This window comes from Rhipicephalus sanguineus, chromosome 8 (assembly GCF_013339695.2).
Source record: "Rhipicephalus sanguineus isolate Rsan-2018 chromosome 8, BIME_Rsan_1.4, whole genome shotgun sequence".
In the NCBI taxonomy this organism is placed as follows: Eukaryota; Metazoa; Arthropoda; class Arachnida; order Ixodida; family Ixodidae; genus Rhipicephalus; species Rhipicephalus sanguineus.
The window spans coordinates 38,003,103-38,030,996 of record NC_051183.1 but is presented as its reverse complement, the minus strand read 5'-3'; the positions used below and the strand labels follow the sequence as shown (position 1 = coordinate 38,030,996).

The window sequence follows — 27,894 nt, the reverse complement described above, 5'->3', positions numbered from 1 at the left end:
AAAACATCCGCGCAGAATTTCTTACTAGAGAGTTTGGTTAAACTGAAGATGAACTCAAATACTGCTGCGCCAACAGGATCTCCGATAATTGGGTACTTCGTTTTTAACTGTCAAATCATTATTATATCGCCATTGGAGGCCTGGAAGTGCAGTAAGTTAAGTAAACGCAACTTCTTCGTTCGACATATAGTTAAAGTTTAAACTCTATACCGGAATTTAAAAAAATCAAGAAAGTGTGGCTTAACATAGCCTTGGCCCATATTGCGCCATTAAGCTCAACTAGCTAAGCGAAGGAAAAATAAATTTTGAAAGTAAACCAAACGGAGGACGAGCCACTGCTCACTACGAAACAATAAACGCGCCTGCGAGTGTAGCATCGGTAGACAAACCTCGGCGCATTCGTAACAAGACATGATCACTTTAACCAGCTGCGCTCTGTCATATCATACGGGACTCTAAAGACAACAGGTGTTGTTCATGAAGATGACAACGACATCCTCTTGACGCCTGACAACAAACAAAACTTAAAAAAGCGAGATATATTGACAAGATTCGTCCCTCATCGTGGAAGAAACAGGTGGAATCCTCCGCAAATAGCTCTTCAAACACACACACATACACACTGCCGGTGTTGTGTTTTGCTTATCATATCCCCACTGCTCTCGATGTGTTTCTACCTCCTCGCCCGTATTCGCTTACGTGTAAGACAGAACGCCCCAAAAAGGCTGCCTTGCCATCTGTTCGGTTTATCGAATGCGCACAGCTGAGCCTACGCAGCCTCACCGGCTGGAGCTTATTGGTAGACGCACTTGCTCGCCGACGGTGTCGCGTCAAGGAGAGTATTTTTCTGCATCTCTTTACTGTTTTTTTCTCTCGTCAAAACGCGCGCACACTTGCGCATCCACACAGCAGAAGCATTCTCGATTCTTTCTTTCGAAGAACGAAAATTATGTAAAATAGAAATAAAGAAAGAAACGAAGCAGCCGGCTCTGTTGCGACAAACACAGCTGGCGCATCCGCCGCATGAACCCGCGGCTTGTTATACTCTCATCTTTCCAGCCGGTGGGCGAGGGGGAAGCACAATAAGGCCATCAGTATGCCGCTCCTTTTTCGCGAGCAGCAGGTGTCGTACGCACGCGCGCGCGCTGCGCTTCCTTTCTTAGTCGAAGCAAACGCGCTGAAGAAGACATGTGGTTCGTTAGTACGGTACAGTAACGTTCGCGTCTGTGTACGGTACTCCCTTCAATATCACGTGCGCTTCCTCCTCCGGAAAAACAAGTACACTCGGGTAAGTGAAGGACTTCCTGCACGGGCCATGTCACACCCGGCCTCGCGTACAGCTTCGAGTACCGTGGTTCACCGAAGAAGCGAGCGCAGCTGGCCAAGCGGCTATCTCCCTAGTTTCTCGCTACAGCGAACGGCGTTGAGGTAGAAACTGCAAGAATCTCGTCGAGCCACCGTTCCTTCAAGGTTAAGCGGTGACGAAAGCGCTCCAAGCGGCCGACGACGTCACTTGAAGACAGCAGACATTGTTCATCGTGGTCACACTGCTCGTCGAAACAAGCTACGTTGTTCGCCACGCAGTCATCGCCTCGGAGCTGTTTACTGCGTCCTTCAGGGAGTGAGTCTGAAAAGTGATCGATTTGATGTTTCCGTCCATTGGGCTACGGTAGCTTGCCGAGTGGTCAACGTCTTTGGATGCGCGAACTCTCCACCGACACAATGTTGTGCTGAACGTCTACGATCACCTGTCTCCGAGAAAGAGCACCCCTGGAATCATCCACTACATAGTGTATGTACTGAGCGAGTCCGAAAAGCCATCTTTTTCGCCGCGTTGGCTAAGTCAGCGCACCAAACGGCCGACGTCTCAGGAGACCAGAGCCCCTCATTCCCCAGACTGCATCGTCATAGCCGTTACTCTCGCAGACGTATTCAACGCCTCAAACTTGCCTCTTCGAAGAATATCTACGGTTATAGGTCGCCAACTGCGAAGTACGCCGAGGCGAGGTTCAGAGTGTGCGCATCAAAGTTACGTCAGAGGGCGCCCCGCGCACGAGACTTGTAGGCCAGCTGCGCAGTAAAATCGCCGAATGAGCGAACGTAGCGGCGAAAACGTTGTTGACGTCGTTCATTCAGGCCCGTGGCGGAAGCACAACGCATGCGCAGACACGCGAAGGGCCTTTTTTGAGCCTCTCTGTCTTCAAGCGCTTGTTACTCTTACATTAGTGAAATGATTCACCACGAGTACAGCCCTCCGTATTCTGAGGTCGGCATTTAAAGGGCAGGTTGAACTACGAATGCATTCGTGAAAACGTAGACAGCTGTTACTTCAAATGGAAACAAAAGAAAAAAACTGAGCTCATAAAGGAGAGTGGGAAAGATCATCGTGTTTAGGAGCTCTGCGTAGAACTAGCATGAACGGAAGGGCCTCAGACGGCTGTTGTTCTTCAAACGCACTTGCCGGCTGGTGCTCTTTATCATTTTTGACGTCCTTTACACGCATACGTGCCTTTTACTTGTTTGACACTAGTACGTTAAACTTACTCGTCAGGTTCGAGTTGTGAATTCACGCTTTCACTAGCCCTTCATCTCACCCACATACCTGTGTTGTGACGCAAAGCCTGATAGTAATGGACATTCGGATCCTGCAAAAGCACTACAGAAGTAAAGTGGCAGTAAACTCCGAATGTGTCATAACCAAAGAGCGGTTAGTTAGTAGAGGTCATTACACTTTAGTTACGTGCATCGCTGTACATGATCTAGCTTCGCAAAGCAGCCAGGAGTCAACGAACTTCGTTGCGAAATCGCCACACTAGTCAGTAACTGAGCAGCTCGAAAAAAACGAAAGAAATGAAGCGTGACGTCACGCGAAGCTGACATTTTTCCATAAGTATTGCACGGTTAGTTGTGTGAACCTGAAACGTGAACGATTTTCTCCAGACATTTGCAACAACCCACGCCTTCAATGAAAATGGGAAAGTTACTGACCTCATCCGTTACTGACCTTTCTTCTGCCATAACTTTAGTGGTCTGTAAACTGCATACCACCTCGTGACACTCTGTGGGGGTGCCAATAGCCTGACGGAGCCTGTCTTTCAAAGGTTGCTATGAAATAGACCAAATGTATACAAGGCGAGAAAGGAAAATTGAAAGTTTTCAATCTGAGATGCCGTTATAAGGAGTCAACGAATCGTTGAACATTCGACAGGAGCCATTGCTCATTGAATCCAATATTTGTGGTCGTTCTTTTCAGTCTCAATGTTTTTTTTTTCATATTTTGACGTTCTTTACGGGAGCATCAATAGCTACGCCACGCAAGTCAGCAAAGTGTCGTTGCCAAAGCCTACCAAGTAGCTCCGGCGAGGTGAACGCATTGGAGTCGCTGTCTTTCATAGTGACGTCACACCCTTTTGAAGGGGTTATAAAACCTGTAAAGTAAGGGCCGGCGGCGGGCGTGTAAGAAGAAGCTGACGCAAAGAGAGTTCAGAAGCGACCGCCAGCACTATCTGCCTCTTCTTTTTTATATAAAATCTTGACGGTCATGAAGGCGCTTTATGATACACAACACGTCCGCAGCGGTGATTCAGACGACACTTTTTCGGAGTGAACGACTCCGTATTCCGTCCTTTCAATCGCCCGAGCAATATTTTTTTTTTCAGTTCACAACGGGATACTGACCTGCCGTTACGACGTGTTTACAGAGAAAGCCTATCAAGTGAGAAAAAAAAAGGGAGGGCGATGGCACCACACTTCCGCTGAGTTGATTTATTGAGTCCTCATTTTCTATTCAAGTGGAAGACTGTCCCAGGAGGACCAGCGAATGACCTCCGAATTGAGTGGCAGTTGTCACTCGCATCTTCAAGGAGTCAAGGCGATGTCATGTTGTGCTGATTTTTTTTTATTTCCATAGGGTCCACAGGAAATGAACATTGGCATCGATTTGAAGGTCACTGCATAGCCATACTTCTTTAATACTCGTATCTTATCGAAGTACCCTCGAATACACATCAAATGTATAACACCTCACGTGTTTGTAAGGAGAAACACTGGTGTTGATTGTTTTATTTCCTTCTGCGTAGAAGACTTTAATGATAACAACTTAGCCCACCGAACCGACTACTTGAACTTCGCAGCATACTTGAGTAGTCACTAACTACTACGTGCCTACATTTTTTTACTACGTGAAAGAAAGATCCGCTTTATTCAATAAACAAGCCAAGCTGACCAGAGCGCATGGACGAAACGACGGCAAAGGATTCCACTCGTAATTCATCTCTGCTACAGTGTAGTCACGTGCAAATATCGAGTGTCGTCGAGCGGTTCTGGTGCAGTGCGACGGTGTATGTGTGCCAATCTGTTCTCGAGTGGGTGTTGCCCCGATCTGTTCCGGCTCGCCCCCGGTGTAGTGACGCAATGGGACATGTGGTCCACGCCATTTCGCAGGACGTCCGGAAGCTACAACTTCGTGGTCACCTCAGTGGCTTCAAGGTCAGTGTGATACTTTATTAGTGATCCCAGAAAATGTTTCCGCGACAAGAAAAAAATTCGTGCGTAAGCAATGTCCGTATTTTACTACCGAACCTTCTGAGGCGGCGAAGTTTCAAGCGCCACTTCGGTTACAGCTTCTGCGCAAGCGTCACTGCACTGTACTATGTACAATGTCGCCCACATCAAAGGTGAACACCTTTTTAGTATTCAAGACCTCACAGAATCTCATATTTAATACATAACTGGAAAAATTATTATCGTTTTGTCGACGCCGTGAATACACGTGATATAATGAACTTTTCCCTAGTGAAGTAGGATAAGTTTTATAGTTTTACCGGGTTGAATACTCACCACTTTAGATGTGGTCGACTCTGTACTCCAACACGGGGTCATTTGTGCGAGTACGGGGCAAAAATTACACCATTTCCCGCTAAAGGGGACCAGAGGCGATGCGAAGCCGGAGCACTTGCACGATCGCGTTCCGTTGGCGTTCTTTGGGCATGCTACCGACCTCGCGTGGTGGAACATGAAGAGGAACGCTACGTGCGTCTTGTCTTCCCTCTAGCCTGGCCGTTAATTCTCACAGGGCGAGCGGGGAACGCAGTCGGCAGGCGTGCGAGAGGGGGGCAAGTAGGAGAGGAGAGAGAGGGGGAGGGGACGCGCATGCGCTGGTGCTCATCGCGGCGTTGCGCGGGAGAGAATTTCGGCATGTTTAGCCCGCGTTTCAGAGGAAGAGTGGAAAGGGGGAGGGAAGAGGGGAAGCGGGAAGGGGAGAGGGAAAGGAGAGAGGTGGAAAGAGGAGAGGGGAAGTGGAGATGGGGAGGGGAAGGGGAGAGGGGAGGTGCAGAGGGTATGCGAAGTAAGGGTGGTCACGCCGCACACCACCACCACCACCACCGGATTGAACTCCGCCATAAGATACTTCGCATCTAATAAAAGGTAACAAACACGAACGTTACCTTGCTTGTCCCTTTCACGCGTAGTTCATCCTAAGTTCAAATGTACAAATATGTTCAAGTTAACACCCTACTTCAAGCAGAATTTGATAGCGTTTTTCTTTGTTCGAACATTTTATGGCATATATTAAATCATTACAACTTCCGGCTGTTGTCGGTTTCATTGACGTATAACTCTCCACCGCGTGTTTTATGTCATAATACACATTGCATCCTGTGTATAACGAAGTCGAATCTGGCACGGAAATCGCTTCGTTATGTTGATAATTCAGTATAAACGTACCTCTGTTATACCTTAATACCGGTGAATGTGATGTTCATTTACTTCGTTACTATTGATATGGAGCTTTATTTTTGTCGGTTGTATTGAGGTTTCGCTGTAACACGTAATTTCTCTTGGTAATATACACAATGTGCCACACCTCGTGCAAAAAAACACAAATGTTTGCGTTCCTTGTCGCACAACTTAAAGGCTAATGAGACTACAGCGATGTATTCGGGAGCAGTGCCAAGTAGAACTGGTCGCAATAAGCACATACAGAACTTAATAGCTACACCTTATTGTCGAAATGCTTCAAAAGTATTTTTCAACATATTCTATTCATGTATGCAACATAATCACACATGTATGGCGCAGTCGACAGGATCCTGTCGACTGCGCCATATATTTGCGACGGCACTACATTGTGCCAAAGCAATGGAGCCGAAGTTACTATTTCGTTCTGTCTCTCAACATGTTCAGCTAATGGAAACTACGCGGTACTATTATTAATTAGCACGTTTTATTATTTTAACCTAATTTCGTTCACTTTTATTCTGTTATATATACATATATGTAGAGAAAGAAACACAGTTTTTAACTGGCCTATTCTAGGCCCGCCTTTACCAAGAATTTTGTCTTAAATTCTAGTTCCAGGTCGAAACAACCAAAAGAATTATTTGTCACCTTGTTAAAAGCTCGTGGACCAGCCAGCAGTAAAATCAGTGAAATAAATTTTCTGTGCGTTTAAAAATGGAGTTACCGAATTAATGCTACACTTTGCCAGGAACGCCTATGATATATCATACACGTACAGAGAGGCATGTAGACAAGCAGATAGATAGATAGATAGATAGATAGATAGATAGATAGATAGATAGATAGATAGATAGATAGATAGATAGATAGATAGATAGATAGATAGATAGATAGATAGATAGATAGATAGATAGATAGATAGATAGATAGATAGATAGATAGATAGATACGGAGGGACGGATGCCCATAGTAGCGCACGCAATTATAAAGATTCTACAGCTGGTATATCCCAGCAATCACACATCAGCTAAAGCAAGAATAGACTCGTTGCGCAAACCTGCCACTCAAAGCGAGACTTGCGATTAAGAAAACAAGCTTTCCCTGTCTCGCACCGGATGCTGCACTCATTACTGCCATTACACAACATGTCGAAAAAAAACAGAAATAGAATATCGTGCCTCTGAAGCCGTCTTTGCTATTCGCATCCGAGGACCCAGCGGGCTAGAGAATACGGTTCATCGAACCCCCAGTCTCAGCACGTTCTCTTTTTTTTTGTCATCGGTGTTCCTATCACGACAGCCTTAGATGCGGTAGCAGAGACCCCTCCTCTCATTGCGCTATACTCACATCTTCGGTTCCAGTGACACATGCGTCAGACATCCGCTGTGAGCGTGTCGTCATTTGGAAAGACGTCGCCCCCGTATTGCGTAGTCACCAACTGACGTACCAACGCCCGTCATGCTGCCTTGACACTGGAACGAGTGCTTTATGCGCTGATCTAATCAGCGCTCTGACTCCAACTTTCTTTAGTCAAAGCTTCTGTTGCGACCGTCCGTCGTTTTTTTCTCTCGTATGCCGAAAAGTCAAGTACTCTACCTATGAACCTGCGTTTTAACGCGATAGTGTTAAACTCAATTTTCAAAAATTTCGATGTTGGTGTCGGCGTCGGCCTTGGCGTCGTTGGTTGTGAGCAAAAAGTTGGCGTTGTCCTTGAGCAAGAAATCGTGAAAATGCAAATAATAAAAATCGTGGCTCCGAACAAGCATTCAACCAAGGCCTTCTCCGTCGCAAGCAGGTGTCTACTACAGAACCACGCCAGTGCTTAAAATTGTTTGCCCAAAAGAAGGTCCTATATGGGTGTCATGTAGCGTGACGAGTCATGTTAAGGCATGAAAAATTGCGTGGCAGGTGTATTAAATCGCACCAGGCGTCACACCATCTGAATTACGCGAGTTGGTGGCTTAACGGCACACCTATTACAAGGCACTCAGGCATATTTAGTCATCAGCAGCAGCAACCGAATTAACAAAGTGTTCAGATGAGTTGGTGCGCGACATGACTCACGGGCACGTGGTGGGTACTTCGCTAATTCGCAAAATTATGAATTCTAGCGTAGTGGGCACTAGGATGATCACTAATGGGCACTAACGTAGTGGCTACTAGGCATCCTAGGATGGCTTAAAACAGCAAAAAGTTCCTTTCCGCGCTACACGGTTCAGGTGTTATACGAGAAGTGAACCCTGGCTAGCGAATCAGAAGGCGATGCGAACGGGGCTCATTGCGTTATGGCGTTCCACTCTTGAAGGTGAAGCTAAAGCGTCCTCAAGGTTTTTACGCCAGAACTGTTGTGGTCGAGCTTTGCTGTGTGTCGTAGATAGAACATTATCATCACCCTGAACTGCCACGCGCTCTCGTCGTCCTCCTCTTCATCGCTTTCTTCCTCTTCTGCTTCACTCGCAGAACACGTGCTAGCCAAGTCAGTACCAGCTGTATGCCCACGCGCTCTGCGGTGACACAGCCTTAGGCGACTTAGGGCGAGCTTTGCGATTTATGCTGAAATTTTTCCCGCTTCTCAGAAACGGTTCCCTCGCCTTATGCACGTTATGCCTTGCTCTCTTCTGGTAACGAAGCAGCTCTCCCGACACTAAAATGCCTTCAGATCCAATCTGCTGTTTTTACTTTTGAGTAAATGTCAGTCTGTTCTCTGTTCTCAAGCTGCCAATGTGTTTATTTCGTGCCTCCGCTAAACCGAGCTTCCCAAACTTCCGTACTACGGCGACGTTCTTTCGCATTTTTTTTAAATATGAAAGTGTTTTATGCTAGGGTCCACCACTGACATCATTTCCGTCACGGAATTGACGTCCGTAAGTTGAACAGAAGACACCAGCACGAACAGAAGACAAAAAAAAACTGAAGAAAAAGTTTCATGGATTCCGATGACCTTGGAGTCAAACCCATGACCTCTCGGGCCGCCACGACAGATTCCGGGCGCTCTGCCCACTGCGTCCCCGGCGCACTTGCACGAGGTTTTGCAAACGTTGGGCATTCACGTAAAATTCTACTATAGCTGTCAAACACCAATAGACGTTGTGCAAGGTGTCGCATATCCATGTACAATGAACAATCAACTGCGTCAGTCAAGGCACGGTTCACTTTCGTATTATACCGATTCCTATGACGGAAATCATCCATGTTTGTTCGTTTTTTTACACGCAATGAACCAACGCCTGAAAAGAATGACGTTGAGACACCATGAGATGGGAAGCGTCCGCAGTCAACGTCATTCGGCGTGTCGCTCACTTGTAATGGCGTTATCGCTCTTGCCCTAAATAACACCCACGCAGATTGTACGACAATTAAAAAAGACTTGGTAACGAGGCAGCTCCTCCTACACTAACATGCCACCACAGCCCATCGTCAAACCATGTTTTTACTTTTGAACAGACGTCAGTCTACTCTCTATTCTCAAGCTGTTGACGCGAGTATTCGTTGCCTCAGCTAACCCGAGCTCCTGAAACTTTCATACTACGGCGACGTTCTTTTGATTCTTTTTTTTTCGTGTTTGTGTATGCGCTAAGCTGACGCCTACAACGTGTGACGCAGGGACGGCACTGTGAGACGGGAAGCGTTCACAGTGGACGTCATTCGGCGTATCGCTCACCCGTAATCGTGTTATCGCCCTTGCCGTGAAATAACAACGCAAATTGTACGCTAATGAAAAGGGACTTATGGAAATAATTTCATATGTAGGCGGGTAAAATTTCAGTGAAGCAAGCAGGCCTTGTGTGTGGCATTGGTGCTTGCTGTTCCACGCTTCAGAAACTGCACTTTAAACAAGAAAAATAACTGAGCCAAACAAAAACGAAAACTTTAAAAGAACGACGCGGCTAGTGCCTTCTGCGAATGGCAGTAAAGCTTGCTTGCGCGTTCAGTTTTAATGAGCGGTGGCATCTGAGAAGGCTTTCGCGGGTCGCTAGAGGCTTCTTTGTCGTTGCGTTTTCCTTTTGTCTGTTTGTTTTCTTGTTTGTGTCAGCATGCGTGCGAGGGTCCTCAAGGGGGGAGATTTGTGTGTTTTGCGAATCTGTATACGCGACTCCTAAGAGACGCTTGAACGCTTGCGACAGCGATCTTTATTCGAGGCGCAGATGCATTGAATGCGCTGACAAGGCTCATGCTTGTTATAACGCGTTTTTCTTTCTTTTGTCTTTACGTGATGCTTTCTTAGCTTTATTTGAGGGGGTGTTTCATAGAAAGAGAAAGGGAAGGCTCTTTGATGAAAAAGAGAGTATTCATAAACTTCAATTGCGCCATACGCGTCGCGCGTTGAAGCAAGTGCTCCAGTGCGCTTACGATATAGCTGGTGCAGAATGGAAGACTCAGCTATTTCTTTCTCGCACCTCGCTATGAACAGCTCAGTGTCACCCGCGGTCATATGCAGATGTGCGAAATTGCATAGGGAACGTTGCGAGGCTTGCGACTGCGATATCCCCCCCCCCCTGAATTTAAGTACGAATGACTGTGTGTGCTCTTAAACGAAAGAGAGAGAGAGAAATAGAGATAATAGTTATTCTAACATTATTCGGAGTCATGCTTTTTGAACAGCGAAGCTGTTTAGTCCTGCCGCAAAACCAATCATAATCATGAACGGGTATGTGCCACAGAATTTGGGTAAATCCCACTACTCACCGCTACGGCGTGGACTGTAAATAACCCGAGAGAACAAGTGCAGAGATAGAGAGAGAAAGCGAGAAACAAACAGAGAGGTGAAAATAAAGATATAAAGAAAGAGAAAGAAAAATTCTTCACGAGGCGGGATTCGAACCCGCGTGCCCTCTATCCGAAGGCGAGCGTCCTAACTACTCGGCTATCCAGGCACGCTAGCAGACCACAGCTTAGCCTTGTATAGTATAGCGTAGTAAGGGGATGGGAAAGGGAAGTGTTTGAGAGGAGGAGAGATGTGATGTTGAGGACGAGGCAAAGGAGGAGGGGATAGAGTAAAGTTTAGCACAGAAAGAATGAGAAAGAGAGGGAGAGAAAGAAATTCAGAAAAAGAAAGGAGAGACAGAAAGAATACCAACAAAAGAGAAAGAAGTAAAGAGATAGAGAAGAAAAGATAGAAAGAAAGATAAAGAGGAAAATCTTTGAAAAAAATGTTCTTCACGAGGCGCCCGATCGTGGCCAGAGAGTCATGGGGCGTCCTAAGAAAGTGCGCAAGCTAGACGTGCCGGTGCACGGGGAGTACGCGCGGCGACTGGCCCGTGCTTTGCTGTGCCAAGCTTTGACCGACCTAGTGCAAACATAATTTTTTTTTACTGGAGCTCGCTGTCCCTGCTCGTGTTCTTATACAGGTATTTGTTGTTAACATAATGGCTTGTACTAATGAAGGTGGTTTGCACTAGCTAAATACAAACTCAACACTGAAGAGAAGAAAATAACGAAGTGTTGTGTCCCTGTGTCCAATGTTAAACGGTCTTTGGGCGTTTGCTAGCTAGCTTATTTCTCTTTATTTTTGGAACCTTTGCTTGTTTGCACAATTAATATTCTCCGCCATGGTAGTACATTGCTTACGGTGCTTGGCTGCTAACCCGAAGGATGCGGGTTCGATCCCGGCCGCGGCGGCCGCGTTTCGGTAGAGGCGAGATGCTAGAGGCCTTTGTACTGTGCGATGTCAATCCACGTTAAACAACACCAGATGGTCGAAAATTCCGGAGACCTTCACTACGGCGTGCCTCATAATCACATTGTTGGTTTTGGCCCGTAGGACCCCCGAAATATTATTACGAAACTGATATTAAGAATATTAATCATGGCCCGGGGTTGAAAGGGGGGTCGAGGAGGGGTTTAAACCACCCCCACCCGAATGTTTTTCAATTTCGCATAGATATATATGCACGCACACATACAAACACACGCACGAGCATGGCTAGATATAAAAGTGATTGACCCCCCCCCCCATCCCACCCCCTCAAAAAAATTCCTAGCTGCAAATGGCAAGGAAGCATTTTCTTTTTTTCTTTCGTTTGCCCTGCGGCAGCGATACACTTTACACGAATTTGTGCAGCTGTGTTTGCATTTAACACCAGTGAAATGTTTTCGAGACGCGCAAGTCGAATTCGCCCGCGCTTTTAAACTTTGGGAACGAGGTCAATTAGGACGTGCCCTTTTAGTGTCGGCACTTGAGCAAGCAAGCGCACACCGGTGAAGCGAAACGTGGGTGATCGAACTCCGACAAAGACGTTGTTTAGAGAAGGATTGCCCGGGTGGAGGCGCTCTCAGCTCGTATGCAAAATACCACCGGATTATGCCGGGATTAAACTTTGAAAACCCTAATAAGCCCTGACGAGGCCTTCTGAGGTCAATGACACGAAGACGTTAATCCTTTGGTCGCCAGCTGCAGCTGATAGGTCGTGGAAATTTCAATGATGAAGCGGGGAAAGATGAAAGAAATACGCAGCATTGAAATGAGCTTGTGCGAGTGTTACGTTAAATATGTGTGAATATATGAAATGCTGTCAGGTTTTTTTTTTCTATTGTTACATGGAAGCACACACCTTGGCTTCAAAATACGTACCTTCTTTTCCTTATTAACTAGTGAGCATCAAAAGTTCGGCAAATGAACGCATTAAAGTTTTAAACAATATTAACTGAGAAAAATTACAGAACAAGAACAGGAATAACATTGCGCAAAGCTTTTAAAGTTCCTACACGTAACGAAACGTCAACGCAGTCTTGAAGTAAATTTATGGAGCCCAAATGAAATAGCTGTAAAATAAAGCAACTTTCCTCAATCGTGTTGCGACTCGTTAGCAGCTCTTTAAGTGTCTGTGTAATGTTCCCTTAGACTACGCCGAATGTTTAATAATCACTCCTTGGAGATAATCCAATTTTATTTTATGAGCTTGATTCCATGAAAGAAGATACATTGCTCGCGCTAAATTTCGACATGAATAATCGGCTAGCTTACACAATTTCGCTGATTGATTTTATAATTAAGCATGTTAGAAGCAATACATCGAAATCTATGAATTGTAAATTACGCGGGAAAAGTTTTGACGTGAGATTTAGCAAAGTGTGCGAGCAAACATGTTTGCACTCAAACTAAGGTCATACCTCATTGCATAGCGCCTTACCCCGTTGAATAAAATAAGCGCAGTGACTGCATTAATCGCTACAAGTTTAACAACGCCTGCAATAAAACCAGTGCCATACTTAAAATTTGTGCGAACTGCATGCGCCTATCTAATTAACGGGGCGCCCACAGTTCGTAAACCGTAATTGGGCTTAAGTACTGTCTTTGTTAATCTCATATGCATTTTAATTTATGTGAGTTTCTTCTAATTAAACGTTGTCACGGATGAACATCGTTCCAATCGCTCTTCTTTTTCGAGTGAGCTGGTTTCCAGTTCCGCTCAAAATGCGCACACAGCCGCTTCGCCGTATCGGTTCAACAACAATTACAAAAAACGTCTGCCTACAGACATAGAATTTGCGCTCTGCAGTTTAGCATTATGAACCAACTAGCCCAGCAACAAATTCTCTTGAAAAAACATCTCCAACCGTTTTGAAGACACTGTATTTCTAGCGCTCCTGCCACCCGCATTTTCTTACGACTCGGGACGACATTCGATTCCTCACAAAATATACGGGCAGATCTCGAAGGTAACACAGTCTCAGTGCCTCCGCAAGTCGAGTGAATTTGGCTGCTGTATGCGCTTGCCTATTACCAGCCCTCGGTTGGCTATGACTAATGATGGCTAGTGTTGGATATGTTATGCGTAATGTCGCCCAGTGTTGGCTTGTGATGGCTACATTATTGATAATGTCGCCCAGTGTTGGCTTGCGTTCACTTCATAAACGCTAATTTTGACTAAAGATAGCTAAATTATTCCAAATGATGACTAACCATGGCTATCGGCTGTAGTAACTAAACATTGTCCGCGTTCAGGCGCACTCCAGTGATTGAGGCCAGTACCTTTTTGTTTTTATCGCGATAACAATACATGTACACGTTCGGTGGGTTTTTGCCATCGCCGTCGCCGTCGGCGCCGCCGTGATACCGTATTTTGCGTAACGTCCAAATCTATAGGCGATGCGCAAAGCGCCGACCACGCCATCTGCCGCCATGGCTCGGAAGCGCTTGCGGGGCCCGGCGAACAGTGTTTCAGCGAGCGTCTACGCGAGTGCACGGATGGATGTGTTTTTCAACGTGATTTAACGACTCTCTCGGGCTTCAGCGATGTCGAAAAATAACTGCTGCGTTGTCGGATGCTCAAACACATACAAAAACTCGCCAGGAACGCACTTTTACAAGTTTCCGGTGCTATTTCATGAGCGAGAGCGACGGCGACGGTGGATTGCGGCTGTCCGACGCAAAAGGTAAGCAATCGCGCTTTGTTTCGGCAGTGTTAGAACGATTACCGTGTTTTTATTTCTCCATTTATGTCGCTACGTCTTCAGCGAACGCTACTACGTTTACATTTGGTCACCTCGCCTGTATTGTATATGCTCGTCGGTGTATGTCCGTCGACCCCCTGTAATTTCGCTGAAAAAAATATATTTTGTTGTCCGAGTCCCCAAGACCACAAAACAGCTTTTGGTCTCGCGAAAAAAAAATTTCGCCTTCTTTAAAAAAATTTAAAAGCCTCCACTGAGCCGCAGCCGCCTCTTTCGAATTTCGCGGAAATGGGATTTCGATGAGATGCTACAAAAAAAACTATTGTAGCTGTAGGTCTGACAAATTGTCTCCACATACTACCGATAGTTTCCGTCGACAAAACGTTACTACTTCGCAGTTTTGATGCTCTTATTTTAAGAAAAAAAATCGCAAAGTCGCAAAGTACCAATGCTTCTCTACAGCACAAAGTTCAATAATGCTCGAATTTAAGATTTTTTTTCTCCGCGTGCATAAAATCCAGACTTCCCAAAAGTTTTGAGAACATTGCGATATATTAGGTTAACAAATTCGTTGAACGAAATTGCTGAGAGTGACTTCAAACGTCAACTAGAAATGTTCAACTGAGGACAAGTCTTTAAAAATGCAATATTTCGAAGATGATTTTAAAAAAAACACCAACTTCGATTTTCTTTAAACATTTCAGAATTAAAGCCAAGCACGTGTTCTAACTTAATCTGTAAAAACATGTTGCATTATTTTTGTGATGTAGAACTTATGAAGCACGAAAAGTAGCCAAATTGACGTAAACTAAGTAACCACAACATTGAGCGAGCATGGAGCAATAATTTCCATTATCATTATTTTTAGGTCGTGAATATGTTCTGTGGATTGATGGACTGACAGAAAAGAACAGGAACAGTTGGTTCTGAAGAGCAAATTATTACTACATTTTACGCACATCACGAAGTAATTTGCAGTGGCTTAGCTCGGCTATGTCAGGATATACGTAGCGTTAGCAAAGGTTCAGCTGATTATTCTTAGCTTTCCAGATTATGTAGGATTATTAGCCTCCTTCTGTTCATTCTTCGTACGCTGAATCGCTAATTGCCAGGCAACTGCTTCGGGATCCTTCGGGATCCTCGGCCCTTCTGCGCCGTCGAGCAGCATTTGCGATCTCCTTCTCCATGGCGTTACCCACCTGCAAACGCCAGTCAGAGGCGCTATCGAGCGGCTTCAGCGCAGTGTCAGAAGGCGAAGAGCTGCGCGCGCGCCGGCGCCAGTGTGTCTGGCGAGGCTAGACGCCACTCCTCCCGAACGTGCAGACCAGCAGCGGCGAGCCGCGCGCGACAGTGGCGGAGTCTGCGCGCGCGCCGGCGCCAGTCTGTCTGGCGCGGCTAAGACGCCACTCCTCCTGAAGGCGCACGCCAGAAGAAGCCTCATCCATCAGAGAAACCGACATTTTGTGCCAGAACTGTTTCAACCGCTTCAAACAGATCGCCGTAGAGTTTCTGGATGCATCTCATTCTGACGAAAATTTTGTTCCCGAACAAATTGCTGTCGAAGAGCTAAACGTATTCGTGAAGACAGCAAAATATATTTTTTTCAGCGAAATTACAGGGGGTCGACGGACATGCACCGACGTTCTTCTCTGAAGACACCCAGCAAATACGTAGCCAAGCTGCTATGACAAGCTAGGTGACCACCAGCTCCGCAGTGACTCAGTCCCGCGCCACTAGCGCAAGCTGCCGAGATATTTTTTCGCAAGTTTATCGTGCTGGTTTCAAAGTTTTACCAACGCTGACCCTTCGCGTGGCCGCACCCGTGAAATCCATGCGCCGGCGCGACAGCGCTCCCTCAAAATCTACTATATAAACACATGGCACGTAAACGAAGCTACTGTGTCGAGAAAAAACGTTGGTTCATGCGTCAACGCATGCAGGCATTAGTGATCGGGACGTTGTAAAGAAAGCGGTGTACTTACGATGAGCTCCACTTCGTAAGGAAGCTTGTTGACGCTTGTCTGTGGCAAACACTTGGCGCGTATAGTGACATTGTCGTCCCACACAGCTGTTACATCGGACACATGTCCACTATTATAAAGCGCGGCTCCTTTGTGCACACTATCGCCGCAAAAGTAATTATCAGGGACGCGCACAAGCGGCAAATCGCACGCGCGCACTTCCGTCATGCTTGCAGAGAAAGGAGGCGTCCGCTACGCGACCCGCATGCGGTTCCAACGGCCGCCGCTACGCGGCTTTCGGTGGCGCCCCTATAGGCGCTGCGCATCGCGGATAACATCGCCTTTCGTGTCGTGTGTTCAATGTGCAAGTGAAAACTTGCGAGAGCTGCCTTCGATCGCTCCTCAAGCAGATATGAAACGAGCCAGCCGTGTCCGTTGCGCGAAAGGCACATGAGGATGGCAGACGAAGGGGCGGAGGTGGGGCCTGCGTGCCTCCGAGAGCAAATGCGTACTTTGACTTACAGAAGGCTGTCGCCCGCGGTCGCGCGCTTATCTTTAGAGTGGATCAGCAGATAGTTCAGCAGATAGTACGTGTTCTGCTCTCATCGCAAAGTTTGTATTGAAGCCATAGACAGCAAGAAGATCACTTCGTTAGCTGCAGGGGACGCGTTTCCTACAGGAGTGAGCTGCCAGCCTTCGTATAACATTCCAATGTGTTGCTATCGCACTCTTTGCTTAGCCGTTGTGGCGTAACTGTGACTTTTTTATTCTACGCTAGTATTCTCGCTGGGGAAATCCTAGTAATAATCGAGGACTGAGTAAAGGGACACTTTTCGCAGAAGCCCGTTCTTGGCTTCCTGTTAAGAATGCGCAGCAACCTTGTCGACGGCAAGTTCTACTTTAGGAAACCACTGTGGCCTGCATGCTTGACGATGACTTCCACTCAACTCGTTTGAACTGCTTCCTCGTGCTACTTAACTACGGCAGCTTATATATAGTTTACCTTTTCATGCTAGTTAACCTGTTTTCTCTCTCCCTCTCTCTCTGTCTGTCTCTTTTCCTTTTACCCCGGCTTTGTTGGCTGCAAACCAAGCGTAAGCCTGAGCTTACAACTCCAGCCAAACAAGCAGGAACCTTCTTCTAGGAAAGCACGTTTCGTTTCGGGTGCCGTGCACTTACTACAATACACAGAATACTTGGAACGAGGAGCATCGCAAGCCATTAGCCTGCATATATAGCCGAGGCGACGTCAAGCTAGATTTAACGCGGGACTGTCTGAGTTGTCGTGGTGGCCCCGTGCAACCTTCAATTTATAAGAGAAGCACTGGCACACGCTCGGTCCTGTTATAGCGGCCCGAGCGGTTTGAGCAAAACGGCACGCGTCTCTTCAGTCACGCACGTTAAGAAATGCGCAGCCCGTAAAGACCGTCTGACAAGAGTGCAGTGCGGAATGGAGAGGGGTACCTGGCTTCCCGGAATTCACCGTACTGCGCGCTTATTTTTCGGTTTCTCTCCATTCACTTTGTTGGATAGCGTTCAGACTCGAAATAGTCGTGGGTTAGTTGTGAAGGGCTGGATGTGGGCACAGCCTTTACGTTTTGAATAAATAAAAGTATAGCTACAGGATTACGGGAAAGCTGCCGCGGTGATTCCAGGCCATGGGACGCCGACAAGACAATGGATCTTAGGGATGTTTACATACGCAAGACTACGCAGAGAAAAAAAGAAAAAGTAGCAGTTTAGAATGCGGAAAATGAATGCAGCAAGAATAGTTTAGAATGACTTGTTGGGCCAGTTGCTGCATCTTCACAAAAGGTATAAACTTCGCAAACCAACGACCACAGAAAGTGCGCTAGTCCTATAGTATCTGGTCATTGTGGTCGTTAGTTTGAATAGTTTATACCTTTTGGGAACGTAGCAAAGATGACAGGCAAGGTGACATCATGTGGTAAGAATGGGGTCCCCTTGTCAGGTCTTGTTAGTTATGGCGCTTTTTTAAAACAAATGCAATTTAAAGAACGAAGTAGCTGCTTGGGATGGTTCGTAATGCATCTTTGACAAAGCCAAACCTCTTTGGTGTTTAGAGAGAGAAGGAAAGGAATATAAGAAAGGTAGGGAGGTTAACTAGACTATGTCCAATTTGCTAACCTACACATGGGGAGTTAAATAAGAGAGTAAAAGAGAAAGAGAATGTTTGAAGACTATGTCCAGTTTGCTACCCTACACGTGGGGAGTTAAATAAGGGAGTAAAAGAGAAAGAGAACGTTTGAAGACTATGTCCAGTTCGCTAACCTACACATGGGGAGTTAAATAAGGGAGTAAAAAAGAAAGAACGTTTGAAGACTATGTCCAGTTTTCTACCCTACACGTGGGGAGTTAAATAAGGGAGTAAAAGAGAAAGAGAATGTTTGAAGACTATGTCCAGTTTGCTACCCTACACGTGGGGAGTTAAATAAGAGAGTAAAAGAGAAAGAGAATGTTTGAAGACTATGTCCAGTTTGCTACCCTACACGTGGGGAGTTAAATAAGGGAGTAAAAGAGAAAGAGAACGTTTGAAGACTATGTCCAGTTCGCTAACCTACACATGGGGAGTTAAATAAGGGAGTAAAAGAGAAAGAGAACGTTTGAAGACTATGTCCAGTTCGCTAACCTACACATGGGGAGTTAAATAAGGGAGTAAAAAAGAAAGAACGTTTGAAGACTATGTCCAGTTTTCTACCCTACACGTGGGGAGTTAAATAAGGGAGTAAAAGAGAAAGAGAATGTTTGAAGACTATGTCCAGTTTTCTACCCTACACGTGGGGAGTTAAATAAGAGAGTAAAAGAGAAAGAGAATGTTTGAAGACTATGTCCAGTTTGCTACCCTACACGTGGGGAGTTAAATAAGGGAGTAAAAGAGAGAGAGAACGTTTGAAGACTATGTCCAGTTCGCTAACCTACACATGGGGAGTTAAATAAGGGAGTAAAAAAGAAAGAACGTTTGAAGACTATGTCCAGTTTTCTACCCTACACGTGGGGAGTTAAATAAGGGAGTAAAAGAGAAAGAGAACGTTTGAAGACTATGTCCAGTTTGCTACCCTACACGTGGGGAGTTAAATAAGGGAGTAAACGAGAAAGAGAACGTTTGAAGATATGTCCAGTTTGCTACCCTACACGTGGGGAGTTAAATAATGGAGTAAAAGAGAAAGAGAACATTTGAAGACTATGTCCAGTTTGCTACCCTACACGTGGGGAGTTAAATAAGGGAGTAAAAGAGAAAGAGAACGTTTGAAGACTATGTCCAGTTCGCTAACCTACACATGGGGAGTTAAATAAGGGAGTAAAAAAGAAAGAGAACGTTTGAAGACTATGTCCAGTTTTCTACCCTACACGTGGGGAGTTAAATAAGGGAGTAAAAGAGAAAGAGAACGTTTGAAGACTATGTCCAGTTTGCTACCCTACACGTGGGGAGTTAAATAAGGGAGTAAAACAGAAAGAGAACGTTTGAAGACTATGTCCAGTTTGCTACCCTACACGTGGGGAGTTAAATAATGGACTAAAAGAGAAAGAGAACATTTGAAGACTATGTCCAGTTTGCTACCCTACACGTGGGGAGTTAAATAAGGAAGTAAAAGAGAAAGAGAACGTTTGAAGACTATGTCCAGTTTGCTACCCTACACGTGGGGAGTTAAATAAGAGAGTACAGCCCAACCCGGGGAGCTACCACCTTGAACTGCTTCTTTTTCTCTGATTTTCATTAGCCGTCGAACAAGCAAGTTCGCCGAAGCCAACGCTTCGACAAGAGCACTTTTGTTTTGTTTTTTATTACGTAATGTGTTTTACGTTTCACCTACCTTGTTCCTAGGACACTGGGCAAGTGACACTTATTTGACACCTTTTGACACTTGCGCATGACACCAACTTCCATAAGCGTCACGCTTCTCTGCGTACGCACCCTTCATACCACATTCCTCTTTTTCTCGGCAAGCGTCAAACATCGTTTCTCGTCTTTGCAACATTTCTGCCTCGACTTCTCGCACTGTGCGTTCGCACGAACTGCGGTTTGCATTTCGGCACAGCTGTGAGAACTCCACGGGGGTTAAGCGTGTACACTGAATGCGATTACACGCTTATTTGAATCAAAACGATCAGGGTTTCACGCATAAAACTGCGATATGTAAATTTTCACTGGGAGACAGCGTGATACCAGTGCGGAAACCGGACCGAACGACGCGTTGTCACCGTTCAGCGACTATATTGGTGTGTTGCTTTTAGACAGCGCTGTTGTCATGACTTTGTAGTGTCGTTACAAAATCTCTTGTATTCTATTCTTTCGCACCGCCTTTCCTCTTCCGCAGTAGAGGGTAGCCTACCGGGGATTTCCTATGGTTAAAATCCCTCCCTTTCCTCCACCTCTCTCTCTTTCTCTCTATCTCTAACATTCAGCTTTAATCTTCGCGAACTCTACACCTAAAATGTGCGCGGTACATGAGTGTTTGCTCTTAAAAGCTTGCACGTTTCTCACACCCTACGAAGACAGCAAGAGCGTCACGACAGCGCCTTAGTATGCGCCCAGGCGTAGCAAGCTGTTGTTTTTATTGCAAACCGTTCAATAAGATGGCTTCACTGTATTCACTCGTGTAGGTATAGCAGCAACGTCATAAAACTTGAAAACAAAAAACACATTCCTTCCCCTCAAGCGCCTCTAAAGAGGAACGATGGAAACTTTCTAAACTTCCAGAGCACTCAGTACAGACGGTTAACCATCAAAGCTGAAACGTGCGTCTCCGGTGTTTATCGCCAGCTGGGATCTATCGAAGCGTAATCTCTTGTAGCTTTTGGTTTCTCTGTCATCGCATTTAAGAGATGCATGCTTCAAACTTATCGTTTTGTGATGTTAGCCGAAGGGATACTAGGAACACCGAAAGGATTTTACGGGTAGCGATTCATGCTGCGGTGGGTATCATCCCTAGCTATATGTGCTGACAAAACCTGAGGAGAAACTAGGGCAAGCGGCGAGATCCTTCCAGGTAACTTATGCTAGCGTCGCTTCTTCATAGTTTCTGCGCACTCTCGGACCTCCACACTTTCCCGCCTGCTAGTCATATACAGGTTCGCTTTAAGAGGTCGAAACACAATCTTCGATCCGAAACAAAGAAGTGGCGGAGGAAAGGCATAACTTTTCTTCCTCGTTTCCTCGCCGGAACGTTCTTGTAACGGCCGCTTTTGGGGAGCGCACTTTCTCACGGACTACTTGCCAGAGAATAAGTTCCTCCATTTTCGTACACCTGGGAGTCTTTCGAACAGGTTCACAAGGCTGTAGGCGCGACATTGCGTGAATCGTGGGGGCGCTTGCTTCGCCAAGGCGGAAGCGAGTTGCGGTGGAAACGGAACAAGCTGGCGGAAGCGGGACATGGGGAAGGAGGAAGCGGACGCGTCCACCGCACGGGTAATTCGATTGGCAAGTGGCACGACAAGTGTGTCACGTTCCCGCACGGCACCTGTTTTCTTTCTTTCTCTCTGTCTCTCTCTCCCTCTCTCCCTCTCGTCATCTTCCGTTCAGAAATGAGGGCTGAAGTTAGTAAGCAAACAGAGAGGCACTGAAAACTTAAACACAGAAAACACGAAGGCAACGAGAGAAACGCGCAGGAAACAAAAGGAAGAACAGCGGGAACGTGACGGGAAAAGCCGGGACAAAAAGGAAATGATCGACAGAACCGAGAGGCACTTCGATTAATACGACGTTTCCCGGGGCAACGCCGGAATGCCACCACTTAGCACTTAGCAGGATACCAGCCGGGGCCCGTGGTGGGACGGCGTCGCATCTGCTGGGCTCGAATTGAACGTCTCTGCGTGAATCGACTCTTCGCCCTGGTTGACAGAAACTGCTGCGGGGCGACGGAAATATGTGCGCGCCACGCCGCGTCGATTTGGGCACGCGCGGATAACGGGGCGTTCTTCTTGTTGATTGGCGCTGATTAGCTGCGTGGCGTGTGCGACGATGCGCCGAGTGACAAATAATGAAGGCGATGAGGCGCGCAGGGACATGTTCGACTGTATTGGCACAGGCAGGACCTTATTTGCTCCGCGTATCGGTGCTAATTGGTTTGCTCCTGTTCGATGTTGCTTTGTGCGGCATCGGGCTGCCGAAGAAGGGATTCCAGATCAGGGGCTCCTAAATTAATATCTGTTAGCGTGATGTAGACAGTTTTATGATATGCAGCTGACGACGTCCTAATTGTGTGGGGATGCTGGTGTTAGTGGTTCTCTGGCATCGACTTAAAGGGCGTCGTTCTGGTGTCCTTGAAGTTACGCACAGAAGTTCTTAACGCGATTCTTTACTTAACATTAGAGGAAATTCGAGATTTAACAACTACAAAGTTAGATTTTTCAAAGTAACCGGGAACTCTATGACGGCACAGATTCTCGATTAAGGAATGTATGCACAATAACATGAAGACACCAATATGACGCTTTTTTTTCTGCATTTTTCTGTCCTCAGGGCAGCGTAACTTTTTCGCAGCGTGTTCGGGTGACCCAATGTACGTAAATATCATTGTTCATTACCCGTACACACATAAACACTGGTCAGTGCTTTGGATGTCATCATAGACGTGCGCACAGAGGGGGGGGGGGGGGGCAGGGGGGGCGGCCGCCCCCCCTAACCACCTAAGAGGGGGGCGCAAAATCTGCCCCGTACATTGACCCTTCTAGTCACCTAAGAGGTGGGGGGGGGGGCGCAAAATCTGCACCATACATTGACTTAGTAGGGTGGGGGGGCGCTGCGACGAAAATTTGCTCCCCCTAATGGGGAACCCTGCGCACGCCTATGGAGGTCATAGAATATTAGTCGCGTCATGAGACGTTTTTATTACGCGCGGGAAGTCAAGTCGTTACCATGCACCAACACTAAACGTGGACGTAGTGAAAGTTGGGCTGGTTAGTTTTGTTGCTCCCCTACCTTCTCTGATGCTGCCACGTCGTGGCATCATTCGAACGAGGAAAATAGACGAAGTTACGTGCACAAAGCGTAGATCGGCAAATGTAAGACTACGAAGTGACAGGAAAGAGCGCTTGACGCCGTATCCCACCAACTCCGCCGCCGATGAGTGAAGCGGGCGCCCTTTTCACCAAGGCGGCTCCTTCACCAATGCGGCCCCTTCACCACGGCGCAAGTGAGCAGTGGTGGAAACGGACAAGACTGGCGGAAGCTGGACAGGGAGAATTTACGCTGCCGATGCCGACGGTCAATTTTCTCCTTTGATGAGGTATCCAAGGCTTTCGCCTTAAAAGCTGCATATTCTCTACGTCAGAGCAACAGGTGTAAGCGGACAGCGTCTGCTTGTAGGATGCCTATACACATAGGCGTTACGACGAGTATGACGGAAGGCAGGGGGGGGGGGGGCGCATGCAAAACTGCTCCATAAACTTACACAGGCGGACTTGTACCTTCATTTTTTTAAAGTGCAAGGCTACGGCCATGCCGGTTTTTGGAGTTAATGTCAGCCGAAGACCCTTCACCTAGCATACCAAGAACTGCTTACATCCAATCTTCACACCAAGAAAGCCGAGGACCAAAGGCAGTTCTTTGTTAAAAGCCCGGCATCACTTAAGCTTTCTCTTTATTTCTGCATCCATTGCGATGCGTGTTTCCTTTCAGACTCGACCGAATGGTGAGAAAGTGGGTGGGGCGTCTGCAATGCGAGTACCCCCCCCCCCTTTCCCACCAGTACGAATGACCCTGCGCACGCATATGCCTCTACACAAACGGTGTGTTCGGACATTGTGGTGCTGTTCTTGTTTTCCCGTTCATTCTCTGACTTGTCAGTCTTGTCCTTCTCGAAATACAGGGTGTTTCAAGAAATGTGTCCAGTATTTTTTAAAAATCACAGAAAGGAGGTATCTGCGTGCTACCTGCGGCGTTACCTTTACTTTGGGAGAGGGCATTTTGAGATGCGTACAAACATTAATTACGGCAGTAATTATAGAAATTAGGAAAATTAACTTGTTAACCAGTAGAAATAAGTGGTCGAGTCAAATGGGCGAATGGAAGCCCTTCCTGAAAATAGCCTATAGCCGCTTTGAAATTTCTGAAAGGCGGCCACTGGTAATCGCCGCGGAGCGATGAAATCTGGCTCATTTTGCTGGCGATACCGAAACCTACGCACCAAAAAGCGCGTCTGCCATTCACTGCGGAAACGCCCTCCGTGACGACACTGTTTCCCTCGCATGGGGAGAGGGGGAGGAGGATAAGCGAGCGCCGTTATCATCCGTTGATCTAGATACTTCGTTTCGTGGCAACGCTTATCCTCCTCCCTCCTCCCCGTGCGAGGGAAACAGTGTCGTCACTGAGGGCGTTTTCGCAGTGAATGGCAGACGCGCTTTTTGGTGCGTAGGTTTCGGTATCGCCAGCAAAATGAGCCAGATTTCATCGCTCCGCGGCGATTACCAGTGGCCGCCTTTCAGAAATTTCAAAGCGGCTATAGGCTATTTTCAGGAAGGGCTTCCATTCGCCCATTTGACTCGACCACTTATTTCTACTGGTTAACAAGTTAATTTTCCTAATTTCTATAATTACTGCCGTAATTAATGTTTGTACGCATCTCAAAATGCCCTCTCCCACAGTAAAGGTAACACCGCAGGTAGCACGCAGATACCTCCTTTCTGTAATTTAAAAAAAAAAAAAAACTGGACACATTTCTTGAAACACCCTGTATACTGCTCTTTTAACGATGAGACTCTAATTCTTCATTTTCTCCTGTTAATTGTTTACGTTTATCGCGTCGAATCGATACAAAACCCACACCTCGGATAACACGAACGTCGAGCTAAGTCGCAGAACTAACCAGAGTGTGGAACCTTTTTTCCTTCTTTTTTTTTTTTTTTTTTGACGGGCACATCTGACGCGCAGACTGCGGTGCCCCACCTGGTATTGGCACACGCCGGAGAATAGAAACCGCATTATGGAAATGCAGTCCCGTTCCAATCGCTCCCATCCGTGCGCATAACAGGTCGATATGGCGCCTCGAATGCAGCAAGGACTCGTGGCACTTATTAAATGCGCACAGTAGAAGGGCTTTGCTGCTCTTATTAAAAAGTAAGAAAGAAATGTCACACTGTTCCTTATGCATTCGTCTAGGAAGACTCGAAGGCGAAAATTATTGACTTTTTCTTCTCACTCGACGTATTATCCTCTCCCACCCACCTCCGAAAGCTTTCTGCACCTGACGTGGTTTTGCATTGCCTCCAGGAATGGAGGCATTGCAAGCTTTCTGCAACTAACCTAGTTTTGCACAGCCTCCGGGATCGGCCCGCTTTTGACCAAGCGTTGACGTGATGACGTCACGTTATGCGGAGTCATAACGACGCCACAAATTTTGGCGACCTGTGGCGTAATAGGGTGGCGTCATCACGTGATCATAAGCTTTTGCATCATTCGTGTAGACACCGCCGCTGACGGCCACTTTCTATGTTTGATGACGCATCTAAGAGAGAGAGAGGGATAAATGTTTTAACCCTTTGACACGCCATGTGCATGATTGTGTACACCACTTGCTTTTGTTAGTTGTATCGACCAGCGGCTAAGAAAGAGCCATATACATTGAGCCTTGGATGAATTGAACCTCCTGCATAATACGTTTGTCTTCATTTAACTTCATTTTGCAGTGTACCGTTGCATGCGATTACTTTACTGAAGGCACTACCACGCTCGACGAGTCGTTCGACATGTCGGTTTCCGCGAGCCACGTCTTAAGTGTAATTTTTCTTTGCTCGGTATTGACACAACCGAAAACGAACTCGCACTATATTTCTAGCCGGAGATTTGATTATATTTATGCAGAAACAAGGCATGAATGACTTCAGAATAACTAACTGAAGGAAAGGAATCTTTGAGGGCTCGATTCTTTGTTTCACGCAACCTTAATGAAAACCAGCCGGTAATGAACCCAAGGAAGGTATATGGGACGTTAATTGTACTGTTTTAAGTACATTGTAACAATTGAAATAAAACTGTGAAGAAAGTAAAGTGGACGCAGATCGCAGTTTCAGTCCATGCCAGGGGCAAGTTGTCTTTTCGTCCACTTTACTTTCTTCGCATCTGTATCGCAACTGTTACAATACACTTAAAGCAGTACAATCAGCGTTCCGTATACCTTCCTTGGCTCCGTTGTCTGCTGGTTTTGATTCAGAATGAACATATATTTAATTACAATTTAATTGAGAATATTTACTATAACACAGATAAATTAGCGCATTATGCCATTACTTTTGTTTCAATGGAATATCGAGTGCCTTGAAATAACGTTGCATCGATTTGATGCATTTAGAGACAGTTCCTCATAGGCGGCATCTGAAAGGGCTAACGGAAAGCTGGAGATGTTGGCGTGGCTTTTGGCACGACATGCAACTCCAGGTATGCAAGGCTTTCGCCTTTAAAAAAAAAAGAAATAAAGGCGCCTACACTTCCAGCGTGCATATTTTACGCACGTACGCTGAAGGAAAGGAAAACCAGCACCTGCCTGAGCAACGTCTATGCTTGTGTCGGTAAGCGCCTTAGTTCCAAGTTCGTTTATCGACGTCCCCAACCACAAAAAAAGTAAAAATAAAAAGCATGAACGAAGAGGGCTTGGTAATACGAAGCTCAGCTTGGGTTATAGCTCGACTTTCTACTTTCGCGTAATATAGAAGACGTACGGTGCATATCATCATTGGTGCCGGGAAACCACATGACGACGCGACCAAAAGCCACGTCCCGCAGAAGGGTTGGGAGTAAATTAAATTTTCTTCGAAATTGAGGCGAGTCGGCATCGATTTAAGTTGAGCCGGGAAAGACCCGGAATATGCTTTCCGGCACGGAACCGGAGCAAGCAACGGAATGTGTTGAGCACAATTCGCTTTGAGCCATTCGACGAATGCGCCGTCTATCACGATGTGGAAAGGCACTCCCCGCGATGTTACGACACTTGTGCAACATATGCGTTTGTCAAGCGCTCGTTTTAGATGCGTCCGGTGTGATTTTTCTTAAAGGGTCTCCTAAACCATATAGTTTCCTACAATGTTTACTAGAGGGAAATCTAATGCTTAGTGTCTATGGGAGCTGCAACGCATGGCTCTTCAACCTGCAAGGAATGATGGGTAGTACACAGATTTGTCTAAACTTCGTTCTTTCCGCTCCGTTTGGCTCCGCGTCGCCTGCATCCGCTTTGTCGCAAAACGAAGTTAAGCAGAAGTCAGCATTTCCACTTCACCACTTTAACATTTTTCAGGCTCACCAATTCAAATCTGGTCACGAAGTTCACAACGGTCTGTTCCTTTATCCGAAACGAACGCCACAACACAGCAATATAAACAAAGCCACAAGTGAGTTCGAAGCCGTAAGCACGAAGATTAGGCAAATCCGTGTACTACCCATCATTCCCATGGTGGCCGAACGATCGCAGCGCCAGAGTTCCCTCTATGTAATTGTAGGAAACTCTATGCCCTAAACTACTCCGTGTTCGAAGACGAGAGAATGGCTTCCTTCTCGCATTCGCTACCCTTACTACCGGCGCTGTCCTTCTCGCCACTTATTTCTTCATAAAACACGTCCACAATGTTAGCTCTAAGCGTTGAGCCTATTAGGTTTTGGCGCTTTTCGTCTACTTAACCGCATCTCTTATCTCTCTCTTTCTCTTCCCTTCTCTCTATTTCTCGTTTTTCTGTTCCCCTTCCCCGATCCCCCAGTGTAGGGTAGCCAACCGGAAGTGTTTCTGCTAAAACTCCCTGCCTTCTCCTTTTTTGGTTTCCTTCCTTCCTTCGGCTACACGCTGTTACCTCG

At 46.4% G+C, this 27,894-nt stretch overlaps 1 protein-coding gene across 3 annotated transcripts in view; it reads left to right on the top strand.

Annotated features, from left to right (window-relative positions):
* Positions 1-27,894, top strand: part of LOC119401738 (eye-specific diacylglycerol kinase) — a 604,253-nt gene that overhangs the window by 292,375 nt on the left and 283,984 nt on the right. The window contains exon 1 of one of the 3 annotated variants that reach the window (XM_037668685.2): positions 1,123-4,488. The exons of the other annotated variants lie outside the window; for them this stretch is intronic. Within the exon in view, the coding sequence (XP_037524613.1) occupies positions 4,343-4,488 (146 nt within the window). The 5' untranslated portion in view covers positions 1,123-4,342. Of the gene's footprint in view, positions 1-1,122; positions 4,489-27,894 lie in introns of those variants that run through there. 3 annotated transcript variants of the gene reach the window in all.